This window comes from Platalea leucorodia (assembly GCF_965183815.1).
Source record: "Platalea leucorodia genome assembly, chromosome: 18".
NCBI classification, from domain to species: domain Eukaryota; kingdom Metazoa; phylum Chordata; class Aves; order Pelecaniformes; family Threskiornithidae; genus Platalea; species Platalea leucorodia.
Window position 1 is genome coordinate 8,574,877 of NC_138840.1, and position 18,681 is coordinate 8,593,557.

The following is an 18,681-nucleotide window of genomic DNA, read 5'->3' on the forward strand; positions in this document are numbered from 1 at the left end:
TTCCAGGGTCGCTGCCCGGCTGCTCCCATGCTTGTTGACGTTTGAGATTCACTTCCCAACAGGGCTGGACATCGTCTTGAGGAAAAGCAGGCAGCAGTGTTGCAGGCAGGAGAGGATGCAGCGCCACGTGGACAACGCGCAGGCAGGGGACGGGCTGGAGGCAGGGCAGGACGAAGCCCCTCTGCTTGCTCCGCAGCCCCCCTCCTCCCGCACAGGTAAATCCGCTCCCTGGGGAGCAGCGGGCTGAAGCGCGGCCTCAGCAGGGCCTGGGAAGCCAGCGACCTCAGGCTTCGACGTGTCCCCTCCATCCTTGGGCAAGTCTCCTTGCCTTCCCGCCCCTCCGTTCTCCTTCTGGAGATACGAACTGCCACCGCTGCAGAGGAGGGCAGGGCTCAGTGGCAGGCGTCCGGAGGTACCTGGAAAGAGCCATTTGGTGCTGCAGTAAGGTGATCGATTGCCTGGCGACACCGATCTGTAGGAGGGGGTGAGAGTTAACCCGTGGCCTCTCCCACCAGCCCTGATTTGTGGGGCGCTCTCCCTCCACAGGGCTCTGCTCCGCTCGCTGTGGCCTGGCCCTGGTCCTGCACGTCTCTCTCTTCGTGGCGTACGCGCTCCGGGTCGGCCTCAGCATCGCCATCGTCGCCATGACTAACAGCAGCCACCCCCACGGCTGGTCCGGCAGCGCTCCCCGCAGCTCCTACCCAGGATTTGCTCAGGATGTAAGTGGAAAGCAGATGCAGATAACTGAAAGACGCTTCCCGGGCTCGGTCAACCCTTGCTTTTGCATGAGGACAGACTTGGAAGCAGCAGAGAAAAGCCTTGAGGACAAGGCGGGTGAAGGAGCAGAGCGCTCAGTTTGTCGTACTCAGGGCTGCATTTCTGGGTTGCTTCTCCCCTTCTGGAGGAGTCCGTGCCTGGAAAAGAGAGAGCTCTGTCTGACAGACGTGTTCTGTCTCCTCCAGGCCCCCGCGTACAACTGGAGCGCTGAAACTCAAGGAATCGTCCTCAGCTCCTTCTTCTACGGCTACGGCCTCACGCAGGCGCTGGGCGGGTACTGCTCAGGGCTGTTCGGGGGGAAGCCCGTCCTGGGCAGCGGGCTCCTGCTCTCCTCCCTGCTCACCCTCCTCGTGCCCCGAGCAGCAGAGCTCGGCGTGAGCTTCCTCATCGGCCTGCAGGCACTGCTGGGCTTGGCTGAGGTCAGTCGTGACTCCAGGTGCTGCCAGGCTACAAAACCTGCTCTGGTTAGCGCTGGCCGCGTTCCCCGTGTCCCTTCCCTCCACGCTCCGTTATTCCTTGCAGGGAGTGATATTTCCAGCTCAGTACACGCTCTGGGCAAAATGGGCCCCTCCGCTGGAACGCAGCAGGCTCATGAACATCGCTGATGCTGGTAAGACACAAGGACTTTTCCCTACCACCGATTCAGTAAGTGCAGAACCTCTCCTCACCCCCTTCTTTCCAAGCCAGTCCTTGTAGCAGCCTCAAGTTCAAGGCTGTGGGTCCTTGGCAAAGAAGTGTTAGCAGCATTCAGCCTTTCTGCCTCTCCTCCTCCCATCCTGTGTCTTCTCTACCCCCTCGACTCAGGTCAGCTCGAGGCAGGAGAGAGAACCCGGGCTCTGAAGGGAGCAAACCTGGATAGAAGGCTGCTTGTTTGCACAGGCGCTTCGTTTGTGCCACCACATTTTCCCGTCACAAAGCAGGCCGGAGGCTGTAGGTCTGTCCCACTCACTGCTGGTCACACGAAGTCCCATTAAAATGACTCTGCTGGTTTTTGATCCCTAGGATGCACTTTTGGGACTTTCTTTGCTCTCCTTGTGGCTGGGATCATCTGCCAGAGTCTGGGGTGGCCTTTTGTCTTCTACATCTTTGGTGAGTAATGGCCCATCATGTCCCTCTGCTCCAACCCCACTGCAGACCGTTGGTGGCAGAGCTCCCAAAGGTTCCCCATCAGAGCCCCGTTGGCCACAGAGCTCCCAAAGGTTCCCCATCAGAGCCCTGTGGGACCAGCTCCGTCCTTACCAGTCCCACACAGAGCTCTGGGCTCCCCTCTCACCCGCCAGGCCAGGATGAAGCCATTTTGCTGGGGTACTATTAGGGAACGTGCCTTTGCTGAACCTTTCGTGCCATCGACTCAGCCCCTTCCACTGTGAGCAGTGGGTTCAGGGGAGTTTGTCCCTTTCCGTCGTCCTGCACTTGCTGTTTTGCTAGCCCCAGCCTCCATCCCGCTGGCGCTCAGCTCTGCCGCAGCTCACCGTAGGAGGAGCTGGCACTGAGAGCCCCGCTCCTCGCAGGTGGCGTTGGCTGTGCCTGGTGCCTCTGCTGGTTCCTCCTCGTGTACGAGGACCCTGCACGTCACCCATGGATTAGTGCCGCGGAGCAGGAATACATCGTGTCGTTGCTGGCTCAGCAGGTACACGCAAACCTTTTAACCACGACTGACCACGCTGCAGACACCGTGGCAAAGGGATTGCTCTGAGTCAGTTCGGCTGGGCTCCTTATACAGCGGCCAGGGCTAGTCGCAGTCTTCTCAGCAGCAGGTGGAGAGGCTGAGGAAAGCCTGGACAGCCTGCCCAGGGGCCGGGAGACAGGAAAGGAGGCACTGGCTGATGTTTTCTTCCTTCCAGAGCAGCTCCCACGGCTGCTCCCTCCCACTTGTGGCCATGGCTAAATCGCTGCCTCTTTGGGCGATCACCGTTGCCTGCTTCTGCACAGACTGGCTGTTCTACATGCTGCTGACCTCCATGCCCACATTTGTGAGCAACGTCCTCCACTTTGACCTCAGAGAGGTGAGTGCTGCCCTGCAGCTGAGGCTGGTCCCTGCAACAGCGACGGGACTTGGTCCCTCTGTAGGCTGGGAACATGGAGGTTCCTCAGGGACATCTCTTCCTGAAGACCCGTGGCTCTGGGACCAAGGGAGCTGCAGTCTTGGAGCTCTTGGCTCTGTTCCTTCGTGCCATGGGCGTGACAATGCCTTGTTCTCTGCCCTGCAGAATGGGCTCCTCTCCTCCCTGCCTTACATTGGGAATGGGCTGGGGCACCTCCTGGCTGGGCTGCTGGCTGATTTCCTCCTGGCCAGGCGAGTGCTTGGCACAGCAGCCGTCAGGAAGCTCTTCTCAGCACTCGGTAAGGACAAGCTTTCGTCTGCCGTCCAGCCTTTCCAACACCCTTGTGTGGCCTGTTACAAAACACATCCCTTTTTCCTCCCAAGGGATGCTGCTCCCAGCCGTCTTCCTGGTGGCCGTGCCTTACATTGGCTGCAGTTCCACGGTTGTTGTGGTCCTTCTAACACTGGCCTTGACAATAATCAGCATGACAGGAGCAGGTATCAATATTAACCACATCGATATAGCACCCAGGTAAGTGGCTCTGACCTCTGTGCCCTCTCTGGCTTTGTGTCCTTCCTGTTCCCGGTCCCCTAAGGCTTCTCCAACTCCCACTCTCCCTTCCCTTCTGTAGCTGGTGGCAGTGTAAGCTAAGGAGTAAAAGAAAGGCTTAAAATCGCCCCCAGTCTCGCAGGGAAGATCCTAGTGTTGCTCCGCGTGACAGGCAGTATTCATGCAGATGAGGGAAGGGACTGGCAGTACTTACTGCTTTCCCTTTTTGTGACAGTTTCCTCTCTGCCTCACTCAGGAAATCTTTGCTTCCTCTCCCCAGATATGCAGGGTTCCTGCTGGGAGTTACCAATACCTTTGGCATAGTTGCAGGAATTATTGCTCCTACCGCAGTTGGACTTCTCGTCAGCCAGGTAATTTGGGGCCGCAAACCATGAGCACATCCCTGGAAGAAAACACAGGTCTGCTCTCAGAAATCGATTCCTTTCCTTGCACTGAATCAAAAATTACTCCAAGCCAACCCCCTCTCTCAACAAACACAGGTGATGTAGCACCCGGCAAACCAGAACTCTGGGCCATTTTGAGGACACAGGGATGACTCAGAAAGCGGGAAGAGCTCCACATGGGCCCCATCTGGATGTACTTAGAGATGGGGACAGGGTCGAGGGAGTGGGGTGAGGAGGAAGCTCTGTGCCAGGCAGAAAAGCTTCCTGAATTCAGCACAGCACACAATGTTTCCAGAAATGCCAGGGCAGGAAATGCATCTCCAACAGGAGGGGTGCTGGCATGTGTCTCGCGTCGAGCAAAGCTCTTCTGTTGTTGGTACTAGTAGCAAGCAGAGGATGGAGATGAGTTTAATGCCAGGGAACTGGGTGGCAGTAGTTGGGTGATCACCACCCGGAGATAAAGGGAAGGGTGATACCATCGTGATCTGTTCTTGGCCCCCCAGGATCTCCAGACTGGCTGGAGGAATGCCTTCTTCCTATCTGCAGCCCTCAACCTGTTTGGCCTGATCTTCTACACAGCCTTTGGCAGCGGGACCGTCCAAGACTGGGCTAGGGAGGACACTGCTGTGCAATGAGAGCCACGAGCACGGGAAGGTACACGAAGGACGGGCTGCAAACAGGCACAGGTCAGGCAGGAGCCATCTCCACTGCCCTGCTCTTGCCTGCGCAGCGAAGCTCAGCCGCGTGTTCCTGCCTGCTCCCGGGGCCCTCGCAGCATCCTCGGGCGAAGGCATGAGCTACACAGCCCTGCCTGCACTCCGACTCTTGAAGTGCCCAGCGCCTTCACCCACCTTCCTATCCCAATCTGCTCCCCTGTGGAGGCACCAGCCCTTCGACCCGTGTCACCTGCTGTGCATCTAACCCTGCCCTCAGCCCTTGCCCACGGGAAGGAACGCTGCAGCGTGGACGGATCCTAAACGGGATCCACGGAGAGCTGGTAAAGCTGGCTGTCAGCTGAGCTCTGTAAGGAGCCTGCGGCTATTTCCAGCAAAGCTGTTCTTAAGTGAAGTAAATCGATAATGAGGTAGTAATGTTACTTTTTAACTAGCGGCTTCTCACGCCCTCTGCACAGACACTCCTAATGCTTTTTTTCTCTTCCTAATGAGACAAGCTGATTATTCATTTAGCCTTCATCCCCTTTTAGAAGCAACTGGGGCAAAAAATAAGTGAGGGCATTACAGAGTTCAACGTGGCAGCCCTGAGCACGGCCCCTGGGAGGCAGGGAAGGGGACAGAATCACAGAATGGTTTGGGTTGGAAGAGACCTTCAAGATCAGCTAGTCCAACCCCCCAGGCAGGGAAAGCCTTGAGCTGGTGCCATCCTTGCTGGGCGATCGCCTCATTGCAAGCATTCAGCTCAGGACATGGCCTCTGAAAGAGATGTTTGGACCCAAAAAAGGGTGTGAATTTGGCTTGCCCCCTTCCCAGAGCTGTGTTACGCTCTGCTCCCAGCTGACCCCAGCCAGGGAGCAGGCTGCGACTTCTCCCTGGCTCCAGACTCAGTCAAAATGGTGCAAAAAGAGGATCCAGATCCCAGGCAGAGATCTGAAACCCACAAACGCTTCCCTGAAAGAGCAATGTGGAACTGAAATACGTCCCCAGGTCTGGTTCAAGGAACTCAGGGGTGTGGGGTGGGAGAAGCCCCAGGAGCCAGGCTCGGGTAAGCTACACTCGATGCTGCTTGGGAGCAGAGGAGCTCCAGCACCTTCTGGTGCGGCATCTCCCAGCAAAACCGCTGCGGCCCGCCCGTCCCTCCCGGCCCCAGCGACAGACGGGGGCTGCTGGCAGGACCCCAGCCCCCTCCGCCACCGCCCGCCCCAGCGCTCTCGGGAGCGAGCCCCAGGGCGGAGGCAGCACCTCACGGCGGTGCCGGCCGGGCCCTGGTCCCAGCCCGGCCGCGGGGTGAGGGCGGGCGGCCCCGGCGGCCGCTCCGCACCCCCGTCCCGCCGGGCCTCCGCGACAAAATGGCCGCGCCGGCTCCCCGCGGCCCACGCCCGCCCGCCGTTGCCCCGGCAACCGGTGGCGGCGCGGCGCCGACCTCCGGCCGCCAGGGGGCGCTGCCGCTCGCGCCGCACCCTCCCATAAGACCCCGCGGCGGCGGCCGGCCGCTCTCTTCCCCGCCCCCATCATGGCGGTGAGTGGAGGCGCCCGCGGGTAGCGGCGGGGCTGCGCCGTCTCTATCCGCCGCCATCCGCCCTCGGCGGGGCCCGGCCGGGCCATGGCCCGTGCGGACGGGAGCGGGGGAGGCCGGGAGGGAGAGCTGCGGGGCCGGTATGGGCAGGGAGGAGCCAGCGGGGCCGCCCTGGGGGAGCGGCTGCCATGACAGGCCGCGGCCTGCCCGGTGGCTGGGCCGCCGCGGCCGCGCTTGAAAGGGGGCCGCGGCGCTGGGATTCGCCCCCGGGGTGGAGCGGGGCTCGGTGTCGGGCTGCGGGAGCGGCCTGGCGAAGCCTTCTCCGGCCGCTGGGGCGAGCGGTGGGCTGTGTCCCGGGCCTCCCCCGTTAGCCTCCCCGTGTCGTTTCTCCACAGCAAGACCAAGGCGAAAAGGAGAACCCCATGCGAGAGCTGCGCATCCGCAAGCTCTGCCTCAACATCTGCGTTGGGGAGAGCGGGGACAGGCTCACCCGAGCGGCCAAAGTGCTGGAGCAGCTGACGGGCCAGACCCCCGTCTTCTCCAAAGGTGAGGGGCGGGTTTTCCTGCCGGCCGCCGAGGGGGGCTGCGTGTGCTGGGGGCTGCAGAGGAGCCGTTTTCTGCCCTTGGCAGCGGTTGTTTTCTTTCTTTCCCTGAGCATGTAGAGGGCGAAGTGGCAGTGTGGCCCCCAGGGAAGAGGCTCCTTGGCAGAGCCAGCATGGGGAGGTCTGCACTGGCGTGGGGATTGTGCGAATCGGGGGCCTCAAACATGCAGGCGCTGGTGGTCGCTTCTGTCAGTCCTGCTCTGCCCTCAGACTGGGGCTGCTGCACTGCTCTCTTCCCGAAGAGGGAACGTGTGGTTGCCTTGGGTCATTGTTTTTCCTTTAAAATCATTTCTTTGGTCTTAAGCAAGCCCTGAATCCCCCGAGTGGGAATTTTTTGAATAGCGTCTGAGTGTAATTATTGCTGCCTACAGCACGATACACTGTAAGATCCTTCGGCATCAGGAGAAATGAGAAGATTGCTGTTCATTGCACGGTTCGCGGGGCCAAAGCAGAGGAGATTCTGGAGAAGGGCTTGAAGGTGAGAATTTGCCTGGTCTGGATGTTTGATTTGCAAAAGAACGGAACTTACTCCCTACCAGCTGAAAAGATGTGTGCTTTGAAATGTTGTATCTGATCTAGTTCCAGGTCAGTCGGGGATGTTAAGGGTTGGGGTAGCGGCTGTGTCTGATACGCAGGCTGCTGCGTCTGCGCTGTTTCTCTACCTGGTTGCTGTTTCATCCTTGCTCAAGAGGCAGTGGGTGCAAGTTGCTGCTTTCTCTCAAGGTTCTGTCTTTGCTGCTGTGATTTACGAGCAGGCTGTGGGAGCAGAATCTTGGGGCTTAAGGCTTAGTAGCATGTAAGCGAGTTGTGGGTCTGGTAGCAGTTGGAACACGCAGGACTTTTTATTCTGTTTGCAGTCAATAACGAAATAGTGACTGACAACAAATGTTTCAGGTGAGAGAATACGAGTTGAGAAAAAACAATTTCTCAGACACCGGGAACTTTGGCTTTGGAATCCAGGAGCACATCGATCTGGGGATTAAATACGATCCCAGTATTGGTATCTACGGCTTGGACTTTTACGTGGTGCGTATTCCCCGCTTCCCAGCAGCAACTGGGCTTGTGTGAAAGCTCTGGGGGGAACCTAGAATGATAACTGGCTCGCGTGAATTTGCTGCCAAGTGCTGGAAGATAGAAAAATGTCAACAAAATCCAAGTCTAAACTGAGATTCGCAGGGCAGCACTAAAATCCCTGATTTATGACGTGTCTCTCAAAGCCTCTTCAGAAACAAATACTGTTGCTCTTACTGGTGCTCCTGGGATAACACCGAAACAGCTGGGCTGGGTTTGGGGAAGGAAGGAGCAGCAGGGGCTTCAGGAAGGCGGCCTGAAAGACGGGCTGCGTTGCTGGAAGACCCTCCCTGCGTTTAGAGGGCTGGGGCTGGGTCGTGCAGCCGCGGCAGTGGCTGGCGTGTTTGAGTCGTCCCGTTCTGCCGTGCCTCGCTCTAAATCTCTGAAATAGAGGGAAGCTGTTCCCTACGTGTTAGCAGTGCCGTTCAGTCTATCTTTTCTCGGGAGCTGAGGCCTCTGGGTATGGGATAATTCATCTCCACACTTGTTTTGGTTTCTCTGAGGCAGTGTATGTGCTATGTTGTCCCACCGAGGAGCTGTCCCTGTCAGTTTACCTGGCTGCTCAGAAGTTACTTAGTTTTCAGTTTACGCTGAGGCTGTAGAGGATAACGCTCTCAGTCTCGGCCGTGACTTGGACAACAAGACGTTACTGATGTGGAAATGCTAGCCTTCCCTCCTAGAAAACTGTTAAGTTTAAGAAAATAAATAAATGCCGGAAGGAAATAGCGCTGTTGGTCTCTCCTTGCAGGTGCTGGGCCGGCCTGGTTTCAGCATTGCCGACAAGAAACGCAGGACTGGCAACATTGGAGCCAAGCACAGAATTGGGAAGGAAGAAGCCATGCGCTGGTTTCAGCAAAAGGTAAAGTCCATCTTTATTTTTGTATCCCAAGAGTTTCCTAGCAAGTATTGGCAAAATGCTTCACTGCAGAAGGACTGGAACAAGTCAGTGGGCAGGAGGAGATCTTGATCCTGCTTCAGTGCTTAAATCATTGATTTTTACTGCTCTGGGGCAGTAGAAGCTGCGTTGGAGCGCGAGTGCTGCTCGTGCCCCTTTTTTTGTGTGCTGAACTGAAAGGGAAGCTCTCGCAGGATAGTTGGAAGCATCGGCTCTTGTGTAAATCTGTCTGCCGCAGTTTTTGGCGGTGTTCTGTGTACATGGCTCACAAGTGACGAGGCAGGGTTAGGATTTGTTTATCTGACACAGCTCCTAGCTCAGCTGCCAGCCTTGGAGGATGGAGTGATGCAAATAAAACAAGTTCTTGGGTTTATCTCTCTATAGCCCTCTCTGACACAGACTGGATAATGAATTGGAGACGCCAAAAGCTTGATTGGAAACGCTCAGAGATGGGGACTACTGACACTTTCTCAGAGGGGGAAAGGGTGGGCAGTCTGTCTGGAGGCTCTTTGCTGGCCGCTCTGCCTGGATCTGCACAGGGCAGGCTCCAGCCTGCTCCTGCTGAATGGCTTTTTTCCTCCCTGGTGACTGGTTCTGCTTACTGTGGCATAGTTACCTTCAGGGGCCAAATCCTGGGGCTGTGAGAGTGTAGTTCTGGTCAGATCAACCTGGGAAGGGTGGGGCTTCTTGTTTTGTTGGGCTGCTGAGCGGAGTTTAATGATGATGTGAACAAAGCCCCGCTTGGAAGCTAACAGCACGGCAGCAAAGCAGGAAGGCAGCTAGCTGCTCACCTAGGAGAGCTGCTGTTTCACGTCAGTGTTGTCTGGCTGGCGTGGAATGAACATGACGGCTCAGTTCTCACCACAGCAGTACTGCACCGTTACCTGACAGTGCTTTCTCACTTGGTTCTTTCTCTTTTTTTTTTTTCCCCCCTCGCAGTATGATGGCATCATCCTTCCTGGTAAATAAGCAGTTCCTGTTACCAAAAAAGCAAATAAAATTTTCTAACCCCTAACTTCTGGTGTGAATTTTGTGGGGGCTCCTCCTGACGTGGGAGGCTGCTGGGAGCAAGGGTCCATCACACTGAAAAGGCAGCAGGCAGCCGTGGACGGATGCTGTGCGCTTGAGGAGAACATGGTGTTCCCCAGGAGCGGGTGTTGGATTTACATGGATGCAGTCTCCACTTCTGTGCTGTTCAACTGTACAAATAATGTGCAGAACTTTACTGGAGTCTGCAGGTGGGCATAGGAAGAAGGAAAAAAAAATTTGCTTTTTGACTACTGGAGTTGTAGAACATAATTTCTGGAGGGTTAAATTCCTAAGGGAATGAAGTGAGTCAGTGTGCTGGCTCTGATCCTCCACAGACCAACGTGCAGGCTTCAGCGCAGCCTGCTCTTTAATGAACGAATTAGAAGAAACCCATTGGGAGTGCGAGTTCCATGGGAAGCCAAAGGAAATGGCACACATATCCTCTTAATAAAGCAGAGCCAGAAAGCCAGGATGTGGATGAGGGTTCTTTGTCTCAGCAAGCCTGACGGGAGTGGTTGGAAGGGGCTGAGGGGACGGGTGAGGCCTGCGGTGCTGGCAGTGCCGGGGGATTCAAACAAACCCGGTGCCACAAGACGGGGCTGAGATCGGCTGCAGAAACCCCTGATCCACACCGCTTCTGTGGGCGGCGTGAGTGACCCTGACTGCCTGTGCCTGCAGCTGGTGGAGTTGTTTCTGCCCCACAGATCGTGGTGCTGTAGAATTCCTGAAGCAATTACTGGATGTGCTTGGAAGGTAGAGGATGGATCTTGACTGGTTTCTTTAAATGTTTCAGGAGTGTGAACTTATACTGCTGAAATTACACAGCCAGAGAGTTTTCCCCTGCAAAGGAATGGCCTTTATTGTTTAAAGAGGAAAATTCCCTGCAGGACAATACAGCTCACACAAGTGGAGTTCAGCAACACCCTTGCCTCTGCCTCTAGTGTTTGGTCCTCCTGCATCTTACAGCAAAAAGTTACAATAAAAAAATTGAGGAACAAACTCATTTCCATACAAGCCTGCACACACTCCACCATCAGTGATCGCGCAGTGTTGTCCGAAAGACGAGGCTGTTCCCTTGTCAAGCCTGTTTGGAGTTGTAAACCAGGGGAGGTTGCCAGCGCTGTTCAGGATGGAGCCCACTCCAAAATACACAGGGCAGCGTGTGCTGTGCGTGCTAAAATGCACAGAGGAAAGTAGAATTTGAACAGAAATTATGTTCTGCCTCGGTATAGCTTTGTGCTTGATGTGAACTCTTAGTTGAGATCGTGAATTCTGAGAGAAAGATCAATACCTTGATGTGGGCTGTAACTACTGCAAGCTGCTCAGTTCTGGTGCGTTGCAAAGGAAGGGAAAGCCAGCCCGCTTTGCTGGAGCTTTTGTCTTGGCATCTTCAGGGCACGCTGGGGTTCCCTTGAGCGGCTCATCGGCTGTCTGGACGCGATTTCACTGTGTTGTGCAAAAAGACCGGAACAAAACCCAAGAGCGTTTGGATGCTCAGCAGCGTGTAGCTGCCTTGGCCTGAGCCAGTCTGGGATCACGTGTGACCGTGCTCCAGTAACAGGACCTGTTATCAGGAGGTGCTGGCCTCAGCACCTGACTGTTGTGTGATGTCTGGTAGTGGTTTGACACCAGGAAATAACCACCGCTCGCTCTTGCCTCCTGCTCGTCACAGGTTATCGCTGCTCTGGGGCTGTATCTCGGACCCGCCGGGGCAGGGTTCGGAGTGCTGCGGTGTGGTTTGTCCTGACGCACTCGGCCCAGGAGCGTGACTCTGCTCTGCAGTGCTGCCGGGGGTCTGCAGTCCCCGTGCCCTCTGAAGGGGCAGCCAGGGGTTTAATAAAGACTGGTAGCTGTCTCGCTCAGACGCAGTGACGGGGGGGGACCCCAGGCACTGAGCAAGTGCTTGCCCCTGGAAACTCAAGTTTCCCAATCGCTTCTCCTTTTACAGGTCAGACGCTGCTTTTACAGTAACAGGGAAGCGCTGACTGACTTCAAAACCAAGCTGTCAGCTTGATGGTACAGGTAACAGGACCTGGCTAGGAATATACCTGTGAGAGCTCCTGGTTTAGATGCGAAGGGCTTCTCTTCCAGCTCATACTTCTTTTCAGGGCACCATTTGCCTCTCAGATCTCCTGGAATCTCATAGCATCCTTGGGCACTTCCCCGACTCCCTCTGCTTGAGCTAGAGCACAGCGCTTGGAAGAGCAAGAGATCTTGGTGAGTTGCTCCAATAGTTCTCTTCCTTGCTATCAGGATTCACTTTATTCCTGGTCGGAAGGCATCTAGCTTCAATGAGTACAGATTAAATGTCTTTCCCTTGAACAAATGCTACGTGAGCAACAGGGTCTGTTCTAGACCTGTCACTTTCTTGTACCTAATACCAATATCACTGTTGTTTTGAAAGTGTCTATTCCTACAGCAGAATTTCTCCTGCATTATTCTAGTTTTTTTTTCTTCTTTTTTTTTCCATTTTTTCCAATCCACACTGCAATACACTGCCGCAGGCTGAGGAGAAAAGCTTTTCTGTCCTGCTTGCCTCCATGTCTGCCCCGCTTGAGCAATCCCTGCTTAAGCTGCGGGATGAAGATGCAGGCAGCTCAGAAGACACTTTCCTAGAGCCAAAAACTTGCCATGATGGAACAAGAGTCTTTGAGACTTTGCAGTGACTCCAAATGTCAGCGTGCCTCCCCATCCAGCTGCCCCACACTCCTCAGCTCTGTCTCCTTCCCTAGCTGCTGGCATAAGCCACGTGGCACCCAGGGCTCTTTACGTGCTGGCTGCTGCCGAGGCCACAGAGCTGGCCCGGGACCCGGAGCGCGGGGAGCGTGGGAGGATGATAGTGCAGCACGAGACACCCACGGTGGCCTCGGGAAGGTCCTCGTCCTCGGCCCACTCGTTGAGGTCAGGATTGTAGCACTGCACGCATTTCTGATACCTCTTCCCGCTCTCATTCCAGCCACCCACCAGGCACAAGCGCCCCTCCAGCAGAGCCACCCCGGCCGTGCTGACCCCCGTGGGCAGGGGCGCCACGTAACTCCACTGCCCCGTGAGCGGGCTGTAGCACTCCACGGGCATCACGTCCACCCGCTCGCCCTGGGGACCCAGCTGGCTCCCACCCAGCACGTACGCTCGGTCGGCCACGGTGGCCGCGCAGTGCCAGCCCCGGGGGGTGCTGAGCCTTGCCTGCTCCCTCCAGGTGTCGGTGCTGGGCTCGTAGCAGCACACAGTGCGGGAATAGGCATGGCTGATGTAGCCGCCGGTGACCAGGAGCTTGCCGTCGATGACGGTGGTGGCGTGGCAGCAGCGGGGCGTCTCCAGGCTTGCCTTGCTCTGCCAGCTGTTGGTGGCGGGGACGTAGCACTCGACAGATGCCAACGCGCCCTCGGCGTTGCGCCCTCCGACGGCGTAGAGGAGCCCGTTGCAGGTGCTCAGGCTGAAGTGTGTCCTCCTGTGCTGCATGCTGGCCAGGTGCAGCCAGGTGTTGAAGCGCGGGTCGTACCTGGGGGATGAAGGGCAGATCTGTCTGTCCAGGACCAGCATCAGAGCTGCGGGGAGAAGTCGGGCCTGCCAGATGTCTGCTTTCAGAGGAGACAACTCGGGCTCTGGAAGAGCCTCTCTGTCTTCTCCAGCAGTAAAAAAGCACCTGGAGAGGCAGTGCAGATGGAGACGACGGCACTGCACAGGACTGGATCCTGCCTGCATCCGCTGGGGTTGTTGCCGCTGTAACCCTTGGGGTGGCCCAACATTGCTCCTGCTACCACAAGCTCCGGCCTGGCTCGGAAACGGCGAGTGCTACCGATCCGAGGTGTTCCCAAGCACTGTCACTGTCCCCTCTGTTGGGTCTTGGCAGGTAGAAGAGGACCTAGGGGCAGGTCTTCCCTGCCCACCCTGCCAGGCCAAAGCCAGGCAGGTGATAAGAAGCTGGCTCCTCGTGTGCCCACGAGATGGCAGAGGGAACTGGAACTGCTGTGTCCCCAGAGCGATGCCACAGGGATTAAGGCTGGGCTGGAAAAGGTGGATAAGCTACTGGCCAGAAATAGAAAGCAGACCTGCCAGTGGGTCGCTGAAACCTCCCTCGGTGCAGGAGAAAGAGCCCAAGGACGGCTCCTTAGCGAGGGGTGGTGATCAGGGGCCGCGGAGGGCTGGCCTCGAGCAGTGCTGACGAGGTTGCATGTGGAGCCTCAGGTGGCTGAGCCAAGTCACGGGCAGAGCCACTGGGAAGTTCAGGTTTAGGTTGCAAACAAAATACTGCATGTCAGGTTGCCATGGTTACTCCTCCTTTCTTTGAATAGTAATCTCTTGGCGATCCAGGGACAGGTTTATGGGGATTTAGGAAACAAACCTTGTCATTTGAATGATGAAGAGAGAAAGGGAGGCAGAGAGAAGAAAACCTGAAGGCTAACAGGAATCCTACAGACAGCAAATCTACCTTAAAATGAATCCAGGCACACCAGAGACTGGTTGAGGCTGGCACTGGCTGGAGGAACAGCCAGCGGGCAAAAAGGGGAGCTCCCCAGAGTAACAGAATGGGTTAATTCTAAATAATGAGGGCTCCCATTTCTCCAGGAGCCTCGAAGCTTCAAAGAGGCCCTGCCTTGTCCTCATCCTGCACTGGTGCTGTGCGCTGCCGGAGGATGTGGGCAGCACAGCCTGGGCACCAAAGTCCCCAGGGGAAGCCCAGGCCGGAGTCACGCAGACCAAATCCCTGGAAAAGTTTTCCAGGTCTTGTATCTCACAGTCCAGCACCCTGTGCTGGGCCTCGCTGCATTTGTCCCTCCCTGGCAGCGTTATCCCGGAGGCCAGACCTACCTCCTGGTTCCTGATAGCAAAGAGGAACCTTTCTGACGCGCTCATCCCTCGCCCCACGAGGGATGCTGGGGCACAGCTCTGAACCCCTCCCCAGGGTCTGCGTGGGCAGGTGGAGCCCATCTTACCTGCTCAGGCTGCTGACCGCATGCTTGGCCTGGTTCCTGGCATCGTTCTGGTCTTCGCCACCCGCGATGTAGATGAATCCATCCATCACCACCACGCACTGGTTAAAACTTTTTGCTGGCATCTCTGTCAGCTTGTTCCAATTTCCCTCTGCGTCCCTGTAGCAGATCTCCCTGCTAAGAGCCTTCTCGGTCAAAGCTGGACGACCCCCAACTGTGACAAGCACCCTCTGCCCTCCCCGAATCCTGGTTCTCCGAGACTGAAGGCTGTTTTGCTGGTGGGGGAGCAGGTGGTAATTCATAGCATCCACGAGGAGCTTGTGGCACTGCGGATCTTGCATCATGCGTGGCACAGGTTGCACGTGGTTGACCAAGTCTGGAGCTGAGATTGTGCCAAATCGAATGTTGCTCAGGAGGTCAGCAGCATATCGAACCCGTTTTGGGTCAAACTCCAGCCACTTGACAGCAATCTGGAAGGCTGCGACCTCGCTGGGTATCTGCAGGCCATCATCCATCAGCAGCTCATTGATCTGATCAAAGGGGAGTTTCATGAACTGGTCGGTCTTGGAGAACTCCAGGAAGTTTTCCCGGATGAATTTCCGGGTGGTGTCTTTCACCTGGTTGAGGCCGTAGGTGGCCGAGATGTTGGCGATGTACACGCAGTTCTCCACGGCCATCTCCCGAATGAGGAAGTCGCTGCACATGTTCAGCAGTGCCGGCACCTGCAGCTGGGTGGCCGCGGCGATGGTGCTGCCGATGGTGTACAGCGAGAGGCTCAGCTTCCCCGTGTAGGCATAGGTGATGACGGTGGTCAGGCCCGGTGGGGAGACGTCGTGGAGCTCCACCCGGTGCAGCTGAGGGTCTCTCTGCAGCAGGCGGTGGAAGTACTCGCTGCAGGAAGCCAGGACGAGTTTATGCACCTCAAAGGACTTCGTTTTGGTGGCAATGGTGAGATCGCAGAGGAACTGCTTCTGGCGCATCTGGTTCATCCCCGCCAGAAGGTTGGCTCCGTGGTCCGGCGCTTCAACCTCTGTGGCCGTGCAGTGGAAGCCATTGGAGCCGCTGTCGTACAAACTATTCAAGTGATTGAGGTGTTCGACATCTAGCAAAGCATCTTCCACCATCACCGGGGTGACGGATGCATCCTCTTTATCCACCTTGGGCTTCTTGGGGGTTTTCTTTTTGGGTGCCATCTTGGCAGGATCGGAACGGGACCTGGTGAGAAAGGAAAGGTGAGGGGCAGGGGTACAGGTGTCCTTCTGCTCTTTAAGACATTCAGTGAAGCAAAGGAAAAACTCCCACTGACTCATACACTCTTTGGGTCAGGCCAAGGGAAGGGTGGAAACTGCCTCCCAAGCCCCGTACCCCCCTGAGCTGCGTTAATGGCATCGAGAGCCATGACTGCGAGAGGGGATCCTCAGCTCTCAACCAGTACCAGCACCTTCGCTGTGTTAAAAAAGGACTGGGGATTTGAGGAAAAGGACTGGGGCCTTGGGAAACTGGGAGCACCCACTGGTTCCTGGGGCGTGGGGCCGTGCTTGGCCCCGCTGACAGCTCCGCTGTCTGGGGTGACACAGACTCCAGGCAGAACGAGGGTGCGATCGCAGGGTGTGTTTCACCTGACTCAAGCGCGCATCAGATGGGGTAAATCAAATCCCAGCAGCTCTGACAGAGGTTCCCACACAGCAGCGAGGCAAGATGAAGCCCAGCATCACCGGACCGCATAGAAAAGGGTGTTCATTTCCCCACCACAGGCCCTTGGCCACGGCGAGGCACTGCTGGGTGACCAGTGGGGCCAGCTGTCCTCTGGGGTGACCAATTCAGAGTGCAGGGGAAAGGGAAAAAGAAATCAACAACAACAACAAAAATCCAGCTTTCGAATGTTCCCAAATTCCAGCTTGAAACTCCAGTCTGAAACTCGGCAGTGACCTCAGCTCCTCTGAGGGAGCTCGGAGCAGCCAATATATAAGGGAACAAATCTGCCGACCAGAAATAGCTGTTACTGCGCTCTCACATGTCTGGGTACTGTTTATTACGCTTGGCCATAAAGATCAGGTTTCTTGGAACTGAATAATCAGCTCGTATTTAGCACTGGGCAAAGAAGAAGGGGGGCATTATGAGACTTCAGCAAAAATACAGAGAAGGGAAAAGTTTAGTAATAGTCCCTGCCAGGAAAGAGGATTCAGGGCTGATTGCGAGGGGGAGAGCAGCAGTGCCGGCCCGGCCGAGCTCAGCTGGCTGCGGCGAGCAGAGGGAGCAGGGACGACAGAGACACCCGCAGAAGCCAAGAGGATTCAGGAGAAAAGTCCCAGGCACTCAAGCCATCCCTGGCATTGCGGGGTTTCACGGGGCTACCCCAATTTACACCACCGAGGGCTCGTCTATCACAGTGTCATATCCTGGAGCGGGCGTCAGTCCTTCTGAAACTGGGATGCCAATGCCGCTCTCTCTGCGTGTTTGGATGTGAAACTGTTTCTGACACCCAGCTCAGGACTGGGAAAAGGAACTAGGATTTACCCTTTCAGAGCAACAACGCTTCGATGTTTCCAAACATACATTTTGTTCAGACTATCCATTCCCCAGGAAAATTAGCAGTTTCGGCCTTTCAGCTGGATTTGAAGTGGCAATATAGGTTAAATAGTGGAATTTCCCAGGAAATGGAAATGTTTTTCCAGGCCTTCTCTCCAGATCCCTCAAGGGATGAGACCTGTATTTCTCTCTGAGATACAATACTGCAAAAACCTCCTTGCTGCTGAGGAAACCCGAAGAGAAGCAGGACTTGTCCTGGAGGGGGGTGGCCGTCCTGCTGCCCCCGCGCTGAGACCGGTCCCAGCAGGATGGGTGCCAGGTTGAGGCCTGCAGCCTCCGGCACAGGAGGGTTTGGCCTTGTGAAATAAGCGACCTGGGTGTCGGCTCCCACCCGGCTGCGCTGAGGATCTGCCCGATCCCTTCTGCTCCCCAGGCTGCCTTCATTTTGACCTTTTTTTTTACAGAAACAAGCACAGTGTCTACAGCAAGCCGCTGTTTCTGTCCGTAAAACTGCTCACCCCCCTTTTCAGGGGCTCCAGACCCCATTTTAGAGAGGTGACACCAGTGCTCAGCAGCTCCGCTGGGCCTGGTGTGGCACCCAGCATCACAGTTGGGCGAGCTGACCTCCGAAAGCCTTAACTCCTTCGGGAAAGCCCAGCAATGCAGCTGGCTTTCTCCATCCCCTGTCCACCCCACTCGGGAGTCAAGGTGGGGAAAGTTGTTCTGGGATATAACAGAGGTCATCTAACTGCATTACACTTCATACAAGTACAGTGGAGCCACGGGAAGTTTTGGGCTCGTATCGGTGTCCGTGGGATCCTGCCTGTCCGCTTTGGGCACCTTTGACAGACTCCGATTTGAAGCACGTGTTCATGTTATTCCAGTGTCTGGCTGCGGGAGGGCAGAGCAACCTTTACTACCTACAGTTAATTTAAAATGAGACATCATTGCTGCTTCTGATTGGAATACCACTGTAGTGACTTGAAAGGATATTTTTCCTACAGATTAATCCTGGCTGCTGGATTAATCTAGGGAGCTGGAATGGTTTGAAGAGATTTCAAAGGGCCCAGACAGAAAGGAGGGAAGACAGGAATTTTTTCTAGCTGTTTAAACCTCTCTTAAAAGACAGTAGTTGTCCTCACGTCCTTTCAGTGCTGCTAATCTCAGCCCTGCACCATATTACTGAGCTAACAGCAAAGCAGGAGCTACGCTGGGTGATACCGTGTGTTCGGAGAGTTATGGCAGGTTTATTTTCCTTAATATCTAACCAGACAGACAGAATCCTTCTCCTTTACCTGCTGGTGTCCCCAGCCCTGGCTTCAAGCAGGATCTGAGTCGCAGCAAACACCGAGCTGGCCTGGAAAACTACCTGGACACTGCAGCTCTGGGCACTATTTTGCTGCCAATAATTCCTCCAGCCCCGTTTTTGAAAACAGCAAAGCCTTTCCCCATGCCATCATTTCCATTATTCAGCAGTTCCCGTGCCCCACGCAAGGTCTCTGCAAATCCTGCTAGGCGAGCCCTGGTTCTCCATGACTCATCTGCAGGCTGGGTCTGCTCCTTACCTTGCTGTTAAGACCGGTTATTCCAAGGGGAGGCTCTGACCAGCACAGGGCTCTGCAGGTTGAGAGACAGAGACCCTCGACTTTCCCCACACGA

At 56.0% G+C, this 18,681-nt stretch overlaps 3 protein-coding genes across 4 annotated transcripts; 2 read left to right on the forward strand and 1 right to left on the reverse strand.

The window, feature by feature from the left end:
* Positions 1–45: 45 nt before the first annotated feature.
* Positions 46–4,414, forward strand: LOC309598700 (sodium-dependent phosphate transport protein 3-like). Its single transcript, XM_082329496.1, has 11 exons — positions 46–215; positions 547–719; positions 963–1,196; positions 1,300–1,387; positions 1,780–1,866; positions 2,289–2,407; positions 2,622–2,783; positions 2,988–3,120; positions 3,206–3,353; positions 3,652–3,742; positions 4,279–4,414. Exons 1-11 carry the CDS (start codon positions 116–118, stop codon positions 4,408–4,410), a joined length of 1,467 nt encoding a protein of 488 aa, XP_082185622.1. The 5' UTR covers positions 46–115; the 3' UTR covers positions 4,411–4,414.
* Positions 4,415–5,919: 1,505 nt separating this feature from the next.
* RPL11 (ribosomal protein L11) lies at positions 5,920–9,548 on the forward strand. The gene is made up of 6 exons (XM_082329500.1): positions 5,920–5,968; positions 6,361–6,511; positions 6,939–7,045; positions 7,462–7,593; positions 8,387–8,497; positions 9,473–9,548. Exons 1-6 carry the CDS (start codon positions 5,963–5,965, stop codon positions 9,500–9,502), a joined length of 537 nt encoding a protein of 178 aa, XP_082185626.1. The 5' UTR covers positions 5,920–5,962; the 3' UTR covers positions 9,503–9,548.
* Positions 9,549–10,395: 847 nt separating this feature from the next.
* Positions 10,396–18,653, reverse strand: LOC309598853 (kelch-like protein 31). 2 transcript variants are annotated; one of them, XM_082329858.1, is made up of 3 exons: positions 18,588–18,653; positions 14,497–15,708; positions 10,396–13,061 (listed from the first exon to the last, which is right to left on the reverse strand). In XM_082329858.1, the coding sequence occupies exons 2-3, from the start codon at positions 15,684–15,686 to the stop codon at positions 12,329–12,331; spliced, it is 1,923 nt and encodes a 640-aa protein (XP_082185984.1). In that variant the 5' UTR covers positions 15,687–15,708; positions 18,588–18,653; the 3' UTR covers positions 10,396–12,328. The 2 variants fall into 2 exon arrangements, with proteins under 2 accessions (XP_082185984.1, XP_082185983.1); XM_082329857.1 differs by lacking the exon at positions 18,588–18,653 and having other exon boundaries at positions 14,497–15,849.
* Between the last annotated feature and the right edge of the window lie 28 nt (positions 18,654–18,681).

Bases quoted from the DNA above. Each gene is read 5' to 3' on its own strand.
- LOC309598700 (XM_082329496.1), top strand. From the start codon at position 116: ATGCAGCGCCACGTGGACAACGCGCAGGCAGGGGACGGGCTGGAGGCA. The intron at 3,121-3,205 runs GTAAGGACAAGC...TTTCCTCCCAAG, and splicing joins GAAGCTCTTCTCAGCACTCG to GGATGCTGCTCCCAGCCGTC. The intron at 3,354-3,651 runs GTAAGTGGCTCT...TCCTCTCCCCAG, and splicing joins CACATCGATATAGCACCCAG to ATATGCAGGGTTCCTGCTGG.
- RPL11 (XM_082329500.1), top strand. The intron at 6,512-6,938 runs GTGAGGGGCGGG...TGCTGCCTACAG, and splicing joins GACCCCCGTCTTCTCCAAAG to CACGATACACTGTAAGATCC. The intron at 7,594-8,386 runs GTGCGTATTCCC...CTCTCCTTGCAG, and splicing joins ACGGCTTGGACTTTTACGTG to GTGCTGGGCCGGCCTGGTTT.
- LOC309598853 (XM_082329857.1), bottom strand. From the start codon at position 15,803: ATGAGTCAGTGGGAGTTTTTCCTTTGCTTCACTGAATGTCTTAAAGAG. The intron at 13,062-14,496 runs GTAAGATGGGCT...TTCATCCCCCAG, and splicing joins GCGGTCAGCAGCCTGAGCAG to GTACGACCCGCGCTTCAACA.